This window comes from Echiichthys vipera (genome assembly GCF_963691815.1).
Source record: "Echiichthys vipera genome assembly, chromosome: 18".
NCBI lineage: Eukaryota > Metazoa > Chordata > Actinopteri > Perciformes > Trachinidae > Echiichthys > Echiichthys vipera.
The window spans coordinates 18,856,313-18,872,563 of NC_139843.1; the positions used below are offsets into that span (position 1 = coordinate 18,856,313).

General features: G+C 40.5%; 1 protein-coding gene across 1 annotated transcript in view; it reads right to left on the reverse strand.

The window, feature by feature from the left end:
• cacna1g (calcium channel, voltage-dependent, T type, alpha 1G subunit) overlaps window positions 1-16,251 on the reverse strand; it is a 264,495-nt gene that overhangs the window by 36,382 nt on the left and 211,862 nt on the right. Inside the window, exons 24-28 of the mRNA XM_083933325.1 lie at window positions 10,559-10,685; window positions 8,577-8,702; window positions 8,393-8,482; window positions 8,043-8,256; window positions 6,344-6,394 (exon numbers count right to left, since the gene is read on the reverse strand). Of these exons, the coding sequence (XP_083789451.1) occupies window positions 6,344-6,394; window positions 8,043-8,256; window positions 8,393-8,482; window positions 8,577-8,702; window positions 10,559-10,685 (608 nt within the window). The remainder of the gene's footprint in view (window positions 1-6,343; window positions 6,395-8,042; window positions 8,257-8,392; window positions 8,483-8,576; window positions 8,703-10,558; window positions 10,686-16,251) is intronic.

Sequence of the window (16,251 nt, forward strand, 5' to 3'; positions counted from 1 at the left end):
AACACCAATGTGTCACTGTTCTCCTTATTTACTGCATGACAGGTTTATAGTAAAGAGGTTAAATCTTGTACAAAGCTAATTATTTTTTTCTTCTAGAAATGACCTTTTCAGGACACCATGCTGGAGGTTTAAATTCAGTGGTTAAGAGATGTCTTGATGCTTATGTATATAACAAACGGTCTTGGGTGCTTGGACTGTGTGGCAGTCCCTGAGGGGAACCTACTATTTTGGAAAATGTTGTCTGGATGGTACAATGCTGATAGAAATAGTTTGGTAATAATTTGGTATCAGTCCCAACCTTTTTCAGTCTTAGGACGTTCTCACACCTACAATTTGTTTGCTCTGGTCCGAATATGTTTTCAATTTGGAAACTTAGTTTGGTTTCTTCTGGAGCAAAAAAAGTAAATACAGGAAGAACAATCGTCCTGTGTTCTGAGGAGGGTCAAGCCGTCTCTCGTATCTCCATGGTCAAACCTGTTTGTTGTATTTAAATCATTTTCCTAGTCTGTTGTTTTGGTGTGAGGATGTGTTTCCTAAAAACCCCACACAGAACTCAGGATGGGAACACCAGTCTCTGGTGTCAAAGTCTTGAGTTTTGTTCACTCACCATCCACCCTGACCACCCATATACAACTTCCCGCACACAAGAGTGGGGCACTTCAAACTATTCCAACCGAATAAAACCCTGGCAGCAATTACGCTTCCCACAAAATGTAACTGGCAAAACAAATTAGAAGTATATAAACTCTCTACGAAACAGAGTTAGTTTGGTAGCTGTATACAATGTAATGATCACGACGTGTTGCCTAATTATTGTCCCTTTCTCATTCGCCTGACTTTAAGGATATACAATCGGGGATGAAGGCTGACATCCGGATTAGGCATACTCCTCCCCTTCTGCTATCTATTTTGCAATGACGACTGTAATTGGTTTAAAGAAATACAAATATGCCAGGTCAATTTTTCAGCATATACCTGAATGTGCAACAAGACCATACGGTGCTGGAATATGGTCTGGCAATGCAAGACTACTTTTTTCATAGAGCTCGCCAGAGACATTGAGATACTGCAAGAGGTAAGTTATAGCTTGTCCTATGTAAAGATGTGTTCTTCTCCATCATACATTAGTAATAGTATTGAAATATCGCTATCCTTAGTGACTCTTTCAATTTCTAACTATTTTTCAAACAAAATAGGCAAATGGAAAATGACTCTTAGGGCTCTAGGAACTTGTGACAGGCTTTTGTTCTTATTTTCTGACATTCTTTGACTTAACAATTAATCAATTAATCAAAACTGATTTAAAGCTCTCTAGACATGGCACATCATGGGTGTCAAAATGGATGATTCATAGGTTACTTAACTCATGCTGATATCTTGTCTCATATCTACTGTACATGGTTCAAATACTGGCTATGGAAATCTAGGTTCCATAGGGTTATATAGAGTTTCTGATGTGTTACAGTTCTGGGAAAATGCCACTACCTATATTGCCACTGCTGCACACAGCAGCCAACAGCCTATAGACTAGTGCAGAAACACTGAGAGCATCATTACCCTGATACAAGCTGCTGTCTGTCAAAATGTCTAGCATGCCACATCTCTGATAGCTCACTGAGGGGGGAAATAATATGAAACTATATTCACAATTTGCAGCATACATCATGTTCAGTGTACTGTGACTTCTTCTGATGCGTCTTTCACCAGCAGCTGACTCTGACTGCAGAATGCATGACTCAACACAACAAGTCAAACAGGGAGACACTTCACATTAACCCTGAGGGGAACTAGGCCGTCCTGGATGCGTGTGTTTGTGACTGTGTGTGTGTGCGAGTCTCATTCAGTGTCAGAGTACATTCATGTCCACCTCTGAGTTTGGTTGAGATTTTCGTTATGTGTCTAAATAAATACCACCATTTTCCTTCAGCCTCTTACATGTCTCTTTTCGTCAGTCCAAGTTTCCAAATGTGTGTGTGTGTGTGTGTGTGTGTGTGTGTGTGTGTGTGTGTGTGTGTGTGTGTGTGTGTGTGTGTGTGTGTGTGTGTGTGTGTGTGTGTGTGTGTGTGTGTGTGTGTGTGTGTGTGTGTGTGTGTGTGTGAGAGAGAGATTCAGTGTTGTTTTTAAGTCCGAGTCCAGTCACAAGCCTTTACAAAGTAAATTCCAAGTCAGAATACAAGTGTTGCATCCTGACTTGCAAGGACCCTGAAGCTGATGTTTAAAATGCTGCATTTCAAAGTTGTGTTAATAGTGATATTTATTGCCGGGTTGTATTAGAAAAGAAATGGTTTGAACTAGGGCTGTTAGGAAATATTGATACACTTGAGTATCTGGATGTTTTGTGATATTGTATTGATTCTAAAAAAACGCTATAGATTTTTAATTGACCCTCTGAGACCTTCAGAACTGCTGTTATCTCTGATAACACTACTGTCTTTAAGAGACTGTAGTGAGAGAAAGTAAGAAGTGTGAATGTCTTATCGTCGGTTTCAGAGAGTTACAGGAATCATCTATCACAGCACCCCAAACGGACGCCTGAAAGGTGTCAGGGGAATGGATTCTGGAGGCTATTCAAGCATTCGACAAGTAATTCTGATTAGGGATGAAAGAAGTTCAGCAGTTGCCACAGAATTAGAATGAAGAGGAGGGGAGGGGAAAGGAGAGCTTAATTTCCATGTAATCTGGACAGAATGTCTGGACACACAGCCCGCTCTGATGCCTGGCTTCACCATTCCACTAACGCTAGCATAGCATATGTCTATATATATTTGTCTTCCACAAATTAACCTGGAATTTCCAAACACTATTTATGTTAAAGTGTAATTCCGATGTACTTGCATTCCATGGTCTTTTTCGGCTTGAATATACATCCAAACAGCCATCAAGACAGTTTTTTTTTCGTTAATCACCTATTAACAAAGAAACCTGGACAGTCACAAACAGCCAGTCATGGCTAACACTGAGTAGCTGGGGGCGGAGCGCATAACCATTCAAAATGGCCTCAAGGAGTAAAGTATTGAACTGAACTCCAGTGCATTCAGTAATTGACTTATACAGACTGCCTTTCAGTGCCTCTTAGCTGACTGCTATAGCTTATAGCATTATAAAACAGACTTATTAAAAAAAAAACTTTGGGTTCACTAAATCCGTTGTTGGTGCTTAGTTTTATGTGTAGGGACTCTTATCATACTACTGCAGAGGTTTGGAGCTATTTTGAGCAGTATTAGTGGTTAAAAAAGCCGTTTTGGATGGTTCAGCGCTCTGCCCCTAGCTACTGTGTTAGCCATGGCTGTAAACATTGCATCCCCTGTATGTACTGTAAAAAAACAAGTACCCTCATGTTTTTGGAAAGTTGGCACTGACTTGCTACCAAGGCATCGGTTCTTGTGATATCCCTGATGGATCAAGGAATGGTATTGTTTGTCCATCCGTCTGTCTGTCTCCATCATGTCTTCTCCTTTCTTTGTTCCTGTCCTCCTCTTAGCCTCTAGAAAAAGCTGTGCAGTGTGAGGTAAAGATAAGAGTCCACACGCTCTGACACTGTGCATGACACGCATGCACGCCCACACACAAACACCTCATTCTCTCTCAAGACTGTTGACCATCCTAACATAAATACAAAAGTGACACACTGTGTACACATCTGTAATTACTTTCGGGTAAAAATATCAAAATACTGCAAGCACCGGTGAAATGCTGCATAGGCTCAACAAAGGGGTGTCGGGGTCCCGCTCGCCTCGCAGACATTCATCCAGGCTGAGAGGAGAGGGGATTTGGGGATGAAAGCTGCTCCTGCATATTTTACAACCTGTTCTGAAACCAGTTCCCCTCTGAAACACTCAAACACACACACACACACACACAAACACACACACACACACACACACACACACACACACACACACACACACACACACACACACACACACACACACACACACACACACACACACACACACACACACACACACACACACACACACACACACACACACACACACACAATACAATGTAGCACAGTATTGTCAGGTCTGTGTCCCTATTTAACAGACATTGCACCTGGTAATGTGCAAACAAAGACATAACCACAGGCATACACACACCAACATTCATAATGCAGAGTTAGGGAAGGTGCCGTCATTATCGAACACATCTCAACAGCTCACACCTATCACAACAATGCCTTCTCCAGATTGCCATGGAAACAAGTTGCGACAATTCAACCACGTGTGCCATCAAACCAGTCAGAGAGACCACTGTTAACAAACCTGCCGCGCTCTCACTTAATAACAATTTGTACTGCGGTGACCTTTATCTACAGAGTGTTGTAGTAAATCAGCCATAAGGTGGAGTAACATTTATGCAGTTTGGTCTTGACTCTATTTTCTCTCATGATTTAATGATGGTATCCTACTGAACAATGGTGGTACATTTAATCAAGTACTGTACTACATTTATCTGAAAGCTTTAGTTAATTTTTATGCATGAAACACATGATACTGTAAGCTTACATGTTAAAACGCAGTACTATACAATTCTATAATACTTACAATAATAATAATAACTAATCTACCCAGTAGTATACACATTATTTAAAATTGGCTCTACATCGATGAACTACATTAGAAATATCTTAAAGTATATGCATTCATTAGTGATGAAAAGAGAACAATTATTTTATAAAAAATACAACACTTTGAAACAAGCTGTTCTCCAAAATGAGAGCTCTTACTTTTGATAATTCAGGACTTTTAGCTGTAAGCATTTTTAGACCCTACTTTTACTTAAGTACATTTTATATATCTATATATATATCTATATATATATTAAATGTATCCTTTTTTTTAACTTTTTCCACCACTGCAACTTATGCACATCTGATAAACTAGATAAAGATTCGTCTTTCTTAAAGTAACTACCCAAGCCCATTTGGAACCAAAGCTTTGGAGACTGCAGAAAAAAAAGAATATTCTAACAGAGCTTGTTGCAGTTTAATTTACTGTGATTACATTAAATAAAGATGTTAAGTCAGGCACATACTCAAAATAATGCTTTTTATTGAATTTACGTGGTCCAGTGCACTTTAATGGAGGACAGTGACTTTAATTGAGGACGTTATTAAAAAATGTTAGCAACAGAGAGAATCTGTTCAACCAATTTGGCGCCACTTGCATAACCTGACCAAGCTCTCTAATCTCTCTGGCTCCGATCAACTGGAAGAGCAGTGAGCTGAAATCCCAAGTCACAATGAGAGAGAAACACAGAAGTTCAAAGGATGATTCTTACTTACTTATTATTACAGCTGTGGCCATCATTCCTATAGAGAATAATAACCTTGAACTCACCAAGTCAGACAGGCAACAAACACCAGCAGTCAGATGATCAGAAAGGCACCAAATCTGGTTGTTGTAAACATCCATTACAGTTTAAAGACCTTTAAATTTCTCTATGCATTTTACCAATTTACCATTAGAAAGGAAGAGGAAGCAATCAAATGTTGCTATCCTCTGCAAATGGAGACAACACTACCCTGTTGGAATCCAAACAATATGCAAGTACGGATTCCTGATACATTTTGTAAAAATATTCATGGTTACAAGAGGATGAATCCCAATAACTTTGTTGATCCCCTGACTTCTCATCTAGAGACACCAGCAGGTAAAAATGTTCTTATTATCAGTGGCTTATCTAAATATCTACTTGATGGATCAACACATCTTGTTACAACGTGTGTGATAATCCTACTGCTCATGTCTGTCGCCTTGTCACACTCCACAGATGTAGGTAATTATTTTTCTGAGCCCAATATTATCACAACCAATGGAAAAGATGTTTATCACAATGAAAACAAGGCCCAAGATGTATTAAACTAGAATTATACTTTAAGTTTGAACTGAAAAAAACTGATGGTTTGTCTTTGGTTTGTGAGGAAAAGACGCTCTGGAATAATTTACCTACAAACCTGTACAATACTTGTTGCACCTCAGTACCCTTTCCCTGTCTAACCCCATCTAACCCTTTCCCTGTCAACCTAGCAAGACAAGAGTCTTCTTCTCATGAGGTGGTGGTGCAGCGGTGCGGTGCTGTGGACTGTGGATGAATCGCGGACGGTGTGGAAGAGCTGTGAAAGACAAAGCCACGACAGAGAAAACAGGTAACAGCATGTCCAGCGGACTGAGAGCTGATGGGAGAGAGGCAGGGGGGCGGGGACGCGGGATGGGGCCCTACCTCCCGTGATCATTGAACTTAGAACCTTAGCCACCGAGGTGGGTGGTCGTGGTCGGTGGTGGTGGTGGTGGTGGTGGGGGTTTAAAGGGACACACAGAACATGCTGGAAACTCTGTACCTTTCAATGTGCCTTCAGAGAGGGCCCAACTCACCCCCGGAACCAATAAATCTAGAGGAATGAGACCGTGTTAGTCAGGGAGAAGCAGAAGAGAGCAAGGAAGGAAGGGTGACTGAGAGTTTGAAACAGGAGAGAGTCAAAGAGAGAGAAATAGGGAAAGAGGGATGGAGTAAGGCCAGAAGGAAGCGATGCAAGATTGAGCTGGTTTATGCTCCTATGTTTTGTCTTTCCAGTGATTCTGAGTCCATTTCTTTGGATGAACACTTTTTTTTTGGTAACAAACAGGAAAGCCGTTGACTCTCAAACCAAGGTTCCCAGTCAAAAGCAGACATTTACAACCACCTTACACGTGTAGACTATTGAGATGCACCAGTAAGCTGTCTCTGTCTATAACCTTGCCTTTTTGTGTTGCTATTTTACTAATAAACCAACATCTAGCCGCCTTTCCTCCCTAAACTTTACTGGTTTCCTGGCAAAAAAAAAAACCAAGCCAGGAAAAAATGAAGACAAAGGCAAAAACAGGGACACGGACAAGGAAATATGAAAGGTCTTGTGTGCTTTCAAGAAAAGGGGCCCTCTTGAGTTATAAAGTGAACATGTGGTGGATTGGATGTGGAAGGGTCTGGGAGAGTTTCTCGATTGGTCGGATACCCTTGGCAGACGCCTCCTGCAAAAGGAAGATCAATTCCCATCTGTATTTCTCAAGAGTAGGACGGAAACATTCTTTTGTTAAATAAAAGAATCATGTCATATAGACGGAAACAAAGGGACTTTTTTAGCAGCTTTAAGAAATCAATAATGTCCACTGCTCCTTGCAGTAATGTAATAAAAAAAGTGCCTTTGGATTAAGTGGGTTAAATACTGTAAGTAAAGGCACCTCATTCACAAAAAGTCTAATGCTAGCAGATGCTAGTGCTTGTGTTTTTGCATATAGGAGGCAGTGGAAAGAATAAAAAAACAAACCAAACAGTTTGTCACCAACTCCTATACAGCCGGAGGGGAGGGGGAACGGGCAGGGAATTAGCGCTAACTCTACAAATCTCCCCCCAAGTGGAAAACTAAAGGTATACTCTTTATTTTCTTCCAGATTGTAGCCTATCCCTGCCCCTGCGGCTGTACTAAACCACATGCAGAAGAGGGGAAGGGAGGGGGATCGCCTCGTTGAGGGCGATTAAATAATCAACGACTCCCCCTCCCTCTAGCTCTGTGTACCCACTACCATGCAAGCCCCTGTCTGTCAGCACTCACTGGGCATGCTCCAAGGGGCCATCCCAAGCACGGCGTCTACGGTAGACCAGGCAAGGTAAGGGAGGAGGGAAAGGGCGATGGCTAACACCAGCGGTCAGCTGTCCTTGCTCTACAAACTGGCCAATTACAGAAGCTTCACTTAACATCCAACTTGATCAATTTGACGACGGAGTTGAAGAAGAGCCTCCGCAGTCCGGGGCAAAGTCTGCAGAGCCAGAACAGGTGATCATCGGACTGGGACAAAAACTAGCCGGAGGGCCTACAAGGTAAGGGAAAGAGGGCGGTCGAGGGAAAAGGGAAGGTTCTACCGCAGAGTAGCGTCTGTTGTTGGTACTACTTCACTAATTGCGTTGTTCCGGATTTGGGCAAACCAAATTAAAAAGCAAAATGAAAAAAAACGGCTCAGGCTCAAATCAAGCAGGACTCAGAAAGATTTGGAAAGACTACCGACCAGCCAGCTCCTTCTCCTTACTCCGTCTCTTTTTCTCCATGCGTTTCAGTCTCTTCTCCTCCCTGCGCTTGGCCTCCTCGGCCTCCTGGTGGCGCCGGCACTTGTGGAAGTTCTCCACAACAACGCCCACGAACATGTTAAGCACAAAGAAGGCCACGATCAGCAGGAAGGAGATGAAGTAGAGCAGCATCCATGGGTTGTAGTTCATTATCGGCTGAAACATACAAAGGATGCAGAGGATTTTGTCGCGTTTCTAGAAGAATTATTTGCATTCTTCAGTTACAGCCAAATGATATGGGCTATGGTCATATTTTACATGTGTTTCTATGATAGAGTTTGAAGATATTTACCTGTTGGTCAACTCCCACAGCGTCTAGTCCGTCATACATAATATCCACCCAGCCATCTTTTGACGCCAGAACAAACAGAGACATCAAGGCCTGAGACAAAGAAGGGGAAGGAGCGGTGAGATAGAAACACATACAGCACTAAAAGACCATTGGTCAGAAATCTTAGCATTTCTAAAGCCCTTACCTGTCCCAGGTTGTCAAAGTTGTACTTGTGTCTGACCCATTTGTTGTTGTTCTGCAAACAGTCTGACTTATTGGTAATGTTCTTCACATCTTCTCCCTGACAAACGAAGAACTTCCCCTTGAAGAGCTGAGGAGAAAAACACAGACTTTCCCTTTATTTTACAGTGATCCTCAACAGAAAACTGTTGATAAAATGTCTCATATCATCTCACTATAGGGGCGTCACGATATAGCAGTATTGGCGACAACCATGATATTTATATTCATTAAAGTTTTTTGAATTGAATTGAATTGAATTATGACTGCAATCTCAAGGCCTTACCTAGCAAAGCTTTACCTAGTCTGTTGCAGGACACATGTTGGCCTTTTCTGTGGTTCAAAATCTAGCATCCATAGAAGAGTTTGGTCTCATTTTGAAGCAGAGCATCTGCAGATTCATTCCATACCTGATCCTCATGATACGAGATGCATAAATTCCCTTTTTTGTATGCTTGCCATCATCTTGACTTTAGAGCTGCTACAACAAAAAGCGAGTGGGGCAAAGTGTTTTCAGGTACGGCAAGGTTGGCAATAGGACAGTGACGTAAATTGTCATTGGTTGGTGTGTCCACGAGTCCATGTTCTGCATTTTCTTTGTTTTGGGATGGGGAAGGGAGACATGTGGCTGTATGGCGGGGCCGAACAAACGCATGACTTTCACCCAGGAGACCAGTGTTTGTGTCCTGTGTGAAACCAATATAAGAGAGGAGATCTGCACTCTACTGAGTAGACTTTTATACTTTTACTTGTTTCCAGTCTTTCTGCTAGGTCAAGATTAGCTTAACTGGCTGCTGGTTGTATAAGTACATTTACTGTACTTGGCAAAGCACCCTGCCAGGCTGTGTGAGTATTATAAGTCATTGGATGACTAAACTCATTCTGGCAACATTTTCAACACTGGGGGGTTAAGGGCAGTGTGGTGAATTCTATGAAGACTTTTTAACGAGTGACAGCTTCCAATCACTGCTACATGGTACCCTCATAGCAATTAACCCTTTGTGACACTGCTTTACTTGAACAGATGGTTTATGGACATACTTAACATGCTGATGGCAGATAGACAGGAGCCTGAAGTACGAGAAGGGCACAGAGCTCGTTGGTATAGATTGGTCCTTGGGCTGTTTGCCATTAAATCTCCATTGCAAGCACATAAGAATACATAAATGTCCTAGCGTATGACTTATAATGTGCATTGTGCATAGATGAACTGCTTTTCTGCTATGATGTATGCACTAAGATGGGACAAGAAGAGAAAGTGAAGATTGAGGGAATACTTGTAACATTAAACTGTCGCAGCGTGGTAGGAGTAGGGTTGGAATATTCTGGGAATTTACAAAGTTGGGAACTTTTCATGGGAATAAACCTGGAATTTACAAAACTGAAGGTTGGCCCTTAACAGGGATTTAAAAAATAATTGGGGAAAATATACTTTAGCATAAACTTGACTAAAACAACCAGATTTCATGCAAGTACACATGAGAATATCTCTGCTATTCCTCAGTCACATGCACATAGCACAATGCCTACTGCTATTGCACTCTGCATTCTTCCATCACAGATGATTTCTAAAATAATTAAAACTTGATAAAGTTCAATTTACAAATAAATCTGTAGAAATCTAATGTTTTTTAATTGTATTATTTTGCTTGGATGTCTGCCTATGACAAAACAAAATGTTTATATTTATGTTTGGATATGATAGTTTTTTTTAAAAATTACCTCCAATTTCAAGTTAATTCCCATACATTCCTATAATGCTCATACATAGTTTCCAATTTGGAATATTTCCAAAGTTCCCCAGCTTAAATTCTCATGGAAAGTATCCAGAAATTTTACAAAGATTTTCGAAAGGAGGATCATGTTTCTCTGTTGTTGCCGTCAAGGCTGCAGTTTTACGGCCTTTTTTGTTTTGTCATTATTTCTGTCTGTGTCCTCCCCTCTCACCTGTACTCCCAGGATGCCAAAGATAATGAAGAAAGCGCAGCAGATGACCACGATGTTGCCGATGGGCTTCAGTGACGACATCAGAGTCTCTACCACCAGCTTCAGCCCCGGGGCTCTGCTGATCACACTGAAACACAGCATGGAATAGGTTAGTGCAATGACTGTGTGTGCGTGTGTGCATGTGTGCAGGGCACTCTTAGGTCACTCACAGCTCACACCAGATGGAGCAGGGATGCCTGCAGCTTTCCAACCCGTAAACCCAGAACACCCCCAGGCCCTCGTACGGTCTGCCCTTATTTAGCACAGTAACAAACTCTTTTTCTCATTTGCACACATTTCAGAAGGTTTCCAGCCAAAACACCTGTTGCCTTAGGGACAAATTATCATCTCTTTCATTCACTTCTGGTCGTCTTTAAAAAAAAAAAAAAAGATCTCTCTTTCACTTCTCTTTCTGCCACCTTTAATTTCTGCAGTCAAGGAAACAGACACATCTAATTAAGTCAATGGACTGATGAGGATGTTTAATTTGTGCCAGCATTGAAGGCACAGCGCTGCACTGCAGCTGGGCTTCTCCGACAGGGTGAGACACAAACAAACACACACACACACACACACACACACACACACACACACACACACACACACACACACACACACACACACACACACACACACACACACACACACACACACACACACACACACACACACACACACACACACACACACACACACACACAAACACACACACACACACACACACACACAACCACTACGTAAAAAACCTGCCAATGCGCACACGCTCATCTGCGCAGGCTTCCATGCAGAAAACACAGATTAACATGCATGAGCACACGGATTCAACGGTGGAAGTAACACATTACATTTACTCTCATTATTGTAACAAAGTCATTTTTTGTGTACGTCAATCAGTTTTTCAACTCTTACTTAAATACTTTAACTATTGCATTTCTCTAAATTAGAGTTCCATTTGTTACAGGGTAAAAACTAAAATAAGTCCTGAACACTAAAGTGTGTAAGAATGGAACCAAAGAAAGGAACCACAAGACGTTTGAGCTCTTAATACAGTAAATTCACTGGTGATTTGGACACAAGGGGCCATGTTGCTGATGTTATTCCACTCATGTATAAGATTTGTAAGACATTTAATGCCATTTATTTTGTAACAGAAAGACTGATTGAGTGAGTGAGTGAGTGAGTGAGTGAGTGAGTGAGTGAGTGAGTGAGTGAGTGAGTGAGTGAGTGATTGATTGATTGATTGATTGATTGATTGATTGATTGATTGATTGATTGATTGATTGATTGATTGATTGATTGATTGATTGATTGATTGATTGATTGATTGATTGATTGTATTATATACAGAACAAAAAAATACAAAGGATAAAATGTTCAGGTGAAAACACCCACTTCCTATGATAGAAGACAAAAAAAACAAAACACACAGAAGCACAGGACATTCAACCAAAAAACTAAAACAAGAACAATCCTGAAAACCAGCATCGAATCGCCATAATTTAAAAGACATGTCCCAAAACAAAACACAAAGAGGCTATATGTCATTAAAAAACTCATTATAAATCTGTTACTTTGTTCTATAAAAAGTCTGACTCCTATACGACCCTCTCATAGTTAAGGACTTGATCACTTGTAGTTGAAGACTGTTCCACAGCACTGCACCAGTATGTAAAAAAGGAACTTCTGGCTACATTATTATTCACTTGAGGCACTTTACATGAATGCACACTTGCCTCGGTATTATAGATATGCGTATGAGTATGAATCATTGTTTCCTGAGAACATAAGTATTGAGAAGCATTTCTCTTTATATTCTTAAAATGATACAGCTCATGTTGTTCTACTGGCGGCATCCATGCCATTCTATATTCATCATTACCAACATGAGTTTGAGGGGATATATTTAAAAAATACAGAATGACATTATTTTCCATCACCTGCAGTTTGTTCCCATTCCTGTTCTTTCATTTAACAGTGGCATCATATATGAACACTCACATTACTTGAGTATAATATTCTAGTACTCTTTAAACCTCTGACTACAGTACCCACATATACCCACACACACGGACCAAAGTCAATATGATGTGACAGATAAGATGATACATGAAAAGGCTCAAAGGAAAAAAAACAATGCTACACAGGAAAAGAGGCTGTCAAGGTGATTATCTACTCTACCTTCATCTATTTGTCTTTGTCTGCCTTGTATGTTTTCCCCTGAGCAGACAGTTGAGTGAAGGAAAAGTCAATAGCACATTAAGAGAGGACATGGAATAATAAAAGGCCAGGAGCAACCAAAGCCTCTGATCAATAGCTCTGATCGGAGAATAACGAGGCTCTGGCTGCACCTCATCACTTTGCACTTTGATATTATGTTGAAAAGCCTGCTGGGATGCAGTACCACTGCTGAGCTATAGAGGGTACTAGTGATCAAGACCTGCACCTGGATGTGCCTGGTATGATTCTTACATACATTGGATTCCTCAGCAAAGACAGGGATCGGAGTCCAGTTTAACTGTTTTGTGTCCGGAGAAGACGTAACCCTTCTATTTAAGCAAATGTGACATATCTCTTTACAGTGAAATAGAAATGCAAAACAGAGCAAGGATAAGTTGCAGATGCTTGTTGAATCCATTTTTTTAGTCAGATGTTTAGCTAATTTTTGATTTTGACCATGTTTCAAAAGGTTTTTACTCCTGATGTAGTTCAACTTATCTCTCTAAACAATTAAAAAAGTTAAAGGTGTCATATCATGCTAATTTTTGGTTTCTTACTTGTGTTTTGGGGTTCTACTAGAATATGTTTACATGCTTTAATGTTAAAAAAACAACACATTATTTTTCTCATACTGTCTCTTCAAGACCCCCTAGTGAAAGGAGGATGAAAGGATACTCTAAGCAGTTTCAGTGGTTGTCTTTTGTTATAAAAAAAAAGGTGTATCACTGACGCATATGTCAACATTGATTGTTGAGTTAATATTTAAATAGAATTATACAAAAACAAGTCTAATTTGATTGCCATCAGCCAAGGCATCAGTGGGATGCCAAGCTCTGCAGTTATTAAACAATAACACACATTGGTGTTGTTTGATAAGAGTAAGAAAGTCCCTCAGGCACATTAGCACATTCACAAGGAAATTGGTTTGTTAACTTTTATTTGGTTTGACCCTGGCATAGTTGATTTGAATTGTACTGTTTTATATGCAGAAAGATGCAGTCACATTTTGAAAGCATTGTTGTTGACATTGTTTGTTACAATTACAAAATAATGAGTTTCCTGAAGGGATTGGAGCATATTAAACATTTAACTTACCGTTATGTATTATTAAATATGTGCAACCTTAACTGAGGTCCTCTGTTTTATTAGTTTTAAGCTAACCTATTTGCCTTGCTTTTAAAGGTCCCATATTCATACTTGTATTTGGGGTTTCTACTAGATCATTACATTCTTTAATGTTAAAAAAACACATTATTTTTCTCATACTGTCTGTCTGAATATACCTGTATTCACCTTCTGTCTGAAGTGCTCTGTTTTAGTGCCTGTCTCTTTAATCCCTCCTCCAGAAAAAGCCCAGTCTGCTCTGACTGGTCAGTGTTTCCAGGACTCTGTCATTGCAGCCGGGGAATGAGTGTAATAGAACTGTAGCAGCACTTTCTATACAGTAAAGTTGAAGAAGCCCTGAAGGCTCGTTTAAGTCTCAGTTTCTGTATACAGGCTATGTGCGTTTCTGTGGATTGAGTGTTTTGATACTTTCACAGTATTTAAACAGCACCTCCACCTGCTTTATAATAAAAAAAAAATGATGAAACATTTTACAACTTACAACAAACTTTTACAACAAACTTCTTTTACCATATGAAAAAGGGATCGGGAAATAAAAACTAGCTTGAGAAGAGAAAAAATAGAATCATGAAAATGCAGAGAAAGAAATAAAAAGTGAAACATGTTGGGGAAGTGAGTGAGTTTGCAGAGTCCATCGCCAACAGAATGGTAATGATTGGTAGCTCAGTCCCTCAGATCACACATTACTGCTTTGCATGTTTAACCCCCGTGTCAACCTCTTTACATCAGGTTCTTGTTTTGAACTCCACTTTGACAAATACACTGCAGTGAAAAATCTTATTAAGGAGGGGAAGTTAGGAGACACCAGCCTCTTATTCAGTCAATACCCTCTGATTCAGTCAATACCCTCTGATGATGCGCTACGTGAAGGACACACACTGCGAAGGGCTCTTCTCCATAAAGTCTATTTGCATATGACATGAAAAGGGAGGTTGAGGAGGAGCTGGATGGAGGGGGCCAGAGGGAGAAAAGTTCTTCTAATCTACCTCTCTGCATAATTTCATAGCCGTTCGCAGCGTGTCCTTGTTCTGTGTGCTGTACAAAAGGAGCAGGAAGGTGTGCGTCGCGTTGCACAACACCTGCAAACATTCACCACACTCCTTCTCTACCTCCACCAGCATACCCCCCCCACACACACACACACTAAAGAAAGAGAACAACAAGTCGGGCAATAAGTGGCAGGCATGTTCTCGCAGTTCAAACACTGGGTGTAATTAAGAGACGCAGGGAGATAGAAATAGGGAGTAGAGGGAGGAGACAAGGGCTGGTAGGTAGCAGGGATACAGAGGGAATAAAAAATGAGACAGCTGCTATTTTCTAGCTTTTTTTTGTGTCAAAACTTTGTTTCCTGCTCCACGTCGCTGTGTAACTTTCATCTTTGTCAAACTACAGCTGTCCTTGCTCTTCAGCTGTCATTCTACCACATGCTGCTCTTGTACCTCTTGCCAGAAAATGAGCGACATGCTAATGTAAACGAATAATGTAAGCCAATAAATTCAGGCCCCACACAAACGTAATTGAAAAATCTTGAAGAATGGTAATTATGTGCAAAATAGGCCGAAAATGTTTGAATATTTCTTCTAAAAAAAAAAAAACATTCGTTTGAATGCATTTGAATACCTATTTTAGAACAAACCAATACAATTTAAGACATAACTACATGTATAGGTATATTGTTTTAACATAGACATATCTTTTAAAAGCTCTACATTCCTACATATTGCAAAACATATTGACAAAATAATGTCCTATACCATAAAAGTTCACTTAAAGACTTCAGACCCCTTTTCCTTTTCTCTGGCAGGACATGATGTGGATTACATCATATAAACTTCTTAGGCGGTTCATAATTTGGTCATTACGATGGAGCCTCTTGCCATTATTAACCAAAGAAGTGCCCGCATCTTGTCCTCAGTCACTTTCGTTGGCGTCTTCTTCTTTACCCTTGCTGTTTGTTTTCTTCCAGCAGGACCAGCATGATAGAAACATCCCTAGCATGCCCATTCGCTCGCTGTGAACTCTCCGTTCAACCAGCTGCGCTCAATCAGACATTACATTGACATCACATGCGAGAACGTGTGAGGTAGACAGCTGCGTCTATGCTACTCCCCTTTTTTTTTCAATTAAATTACAATATATAATTGAATTTAGAATATTTCATGACAGCCCAAGTGAGCGAGCACATAAACCTTGAGATGATTACATCATCATCGAGTGACGGATGAGCTCAAAGGCTGAGGCAACAGAGGTCAGACGCAGGGAGGATTGATCAACAAACAAACCTGTTGGCCAGCCCTGACCTCAAAAACACC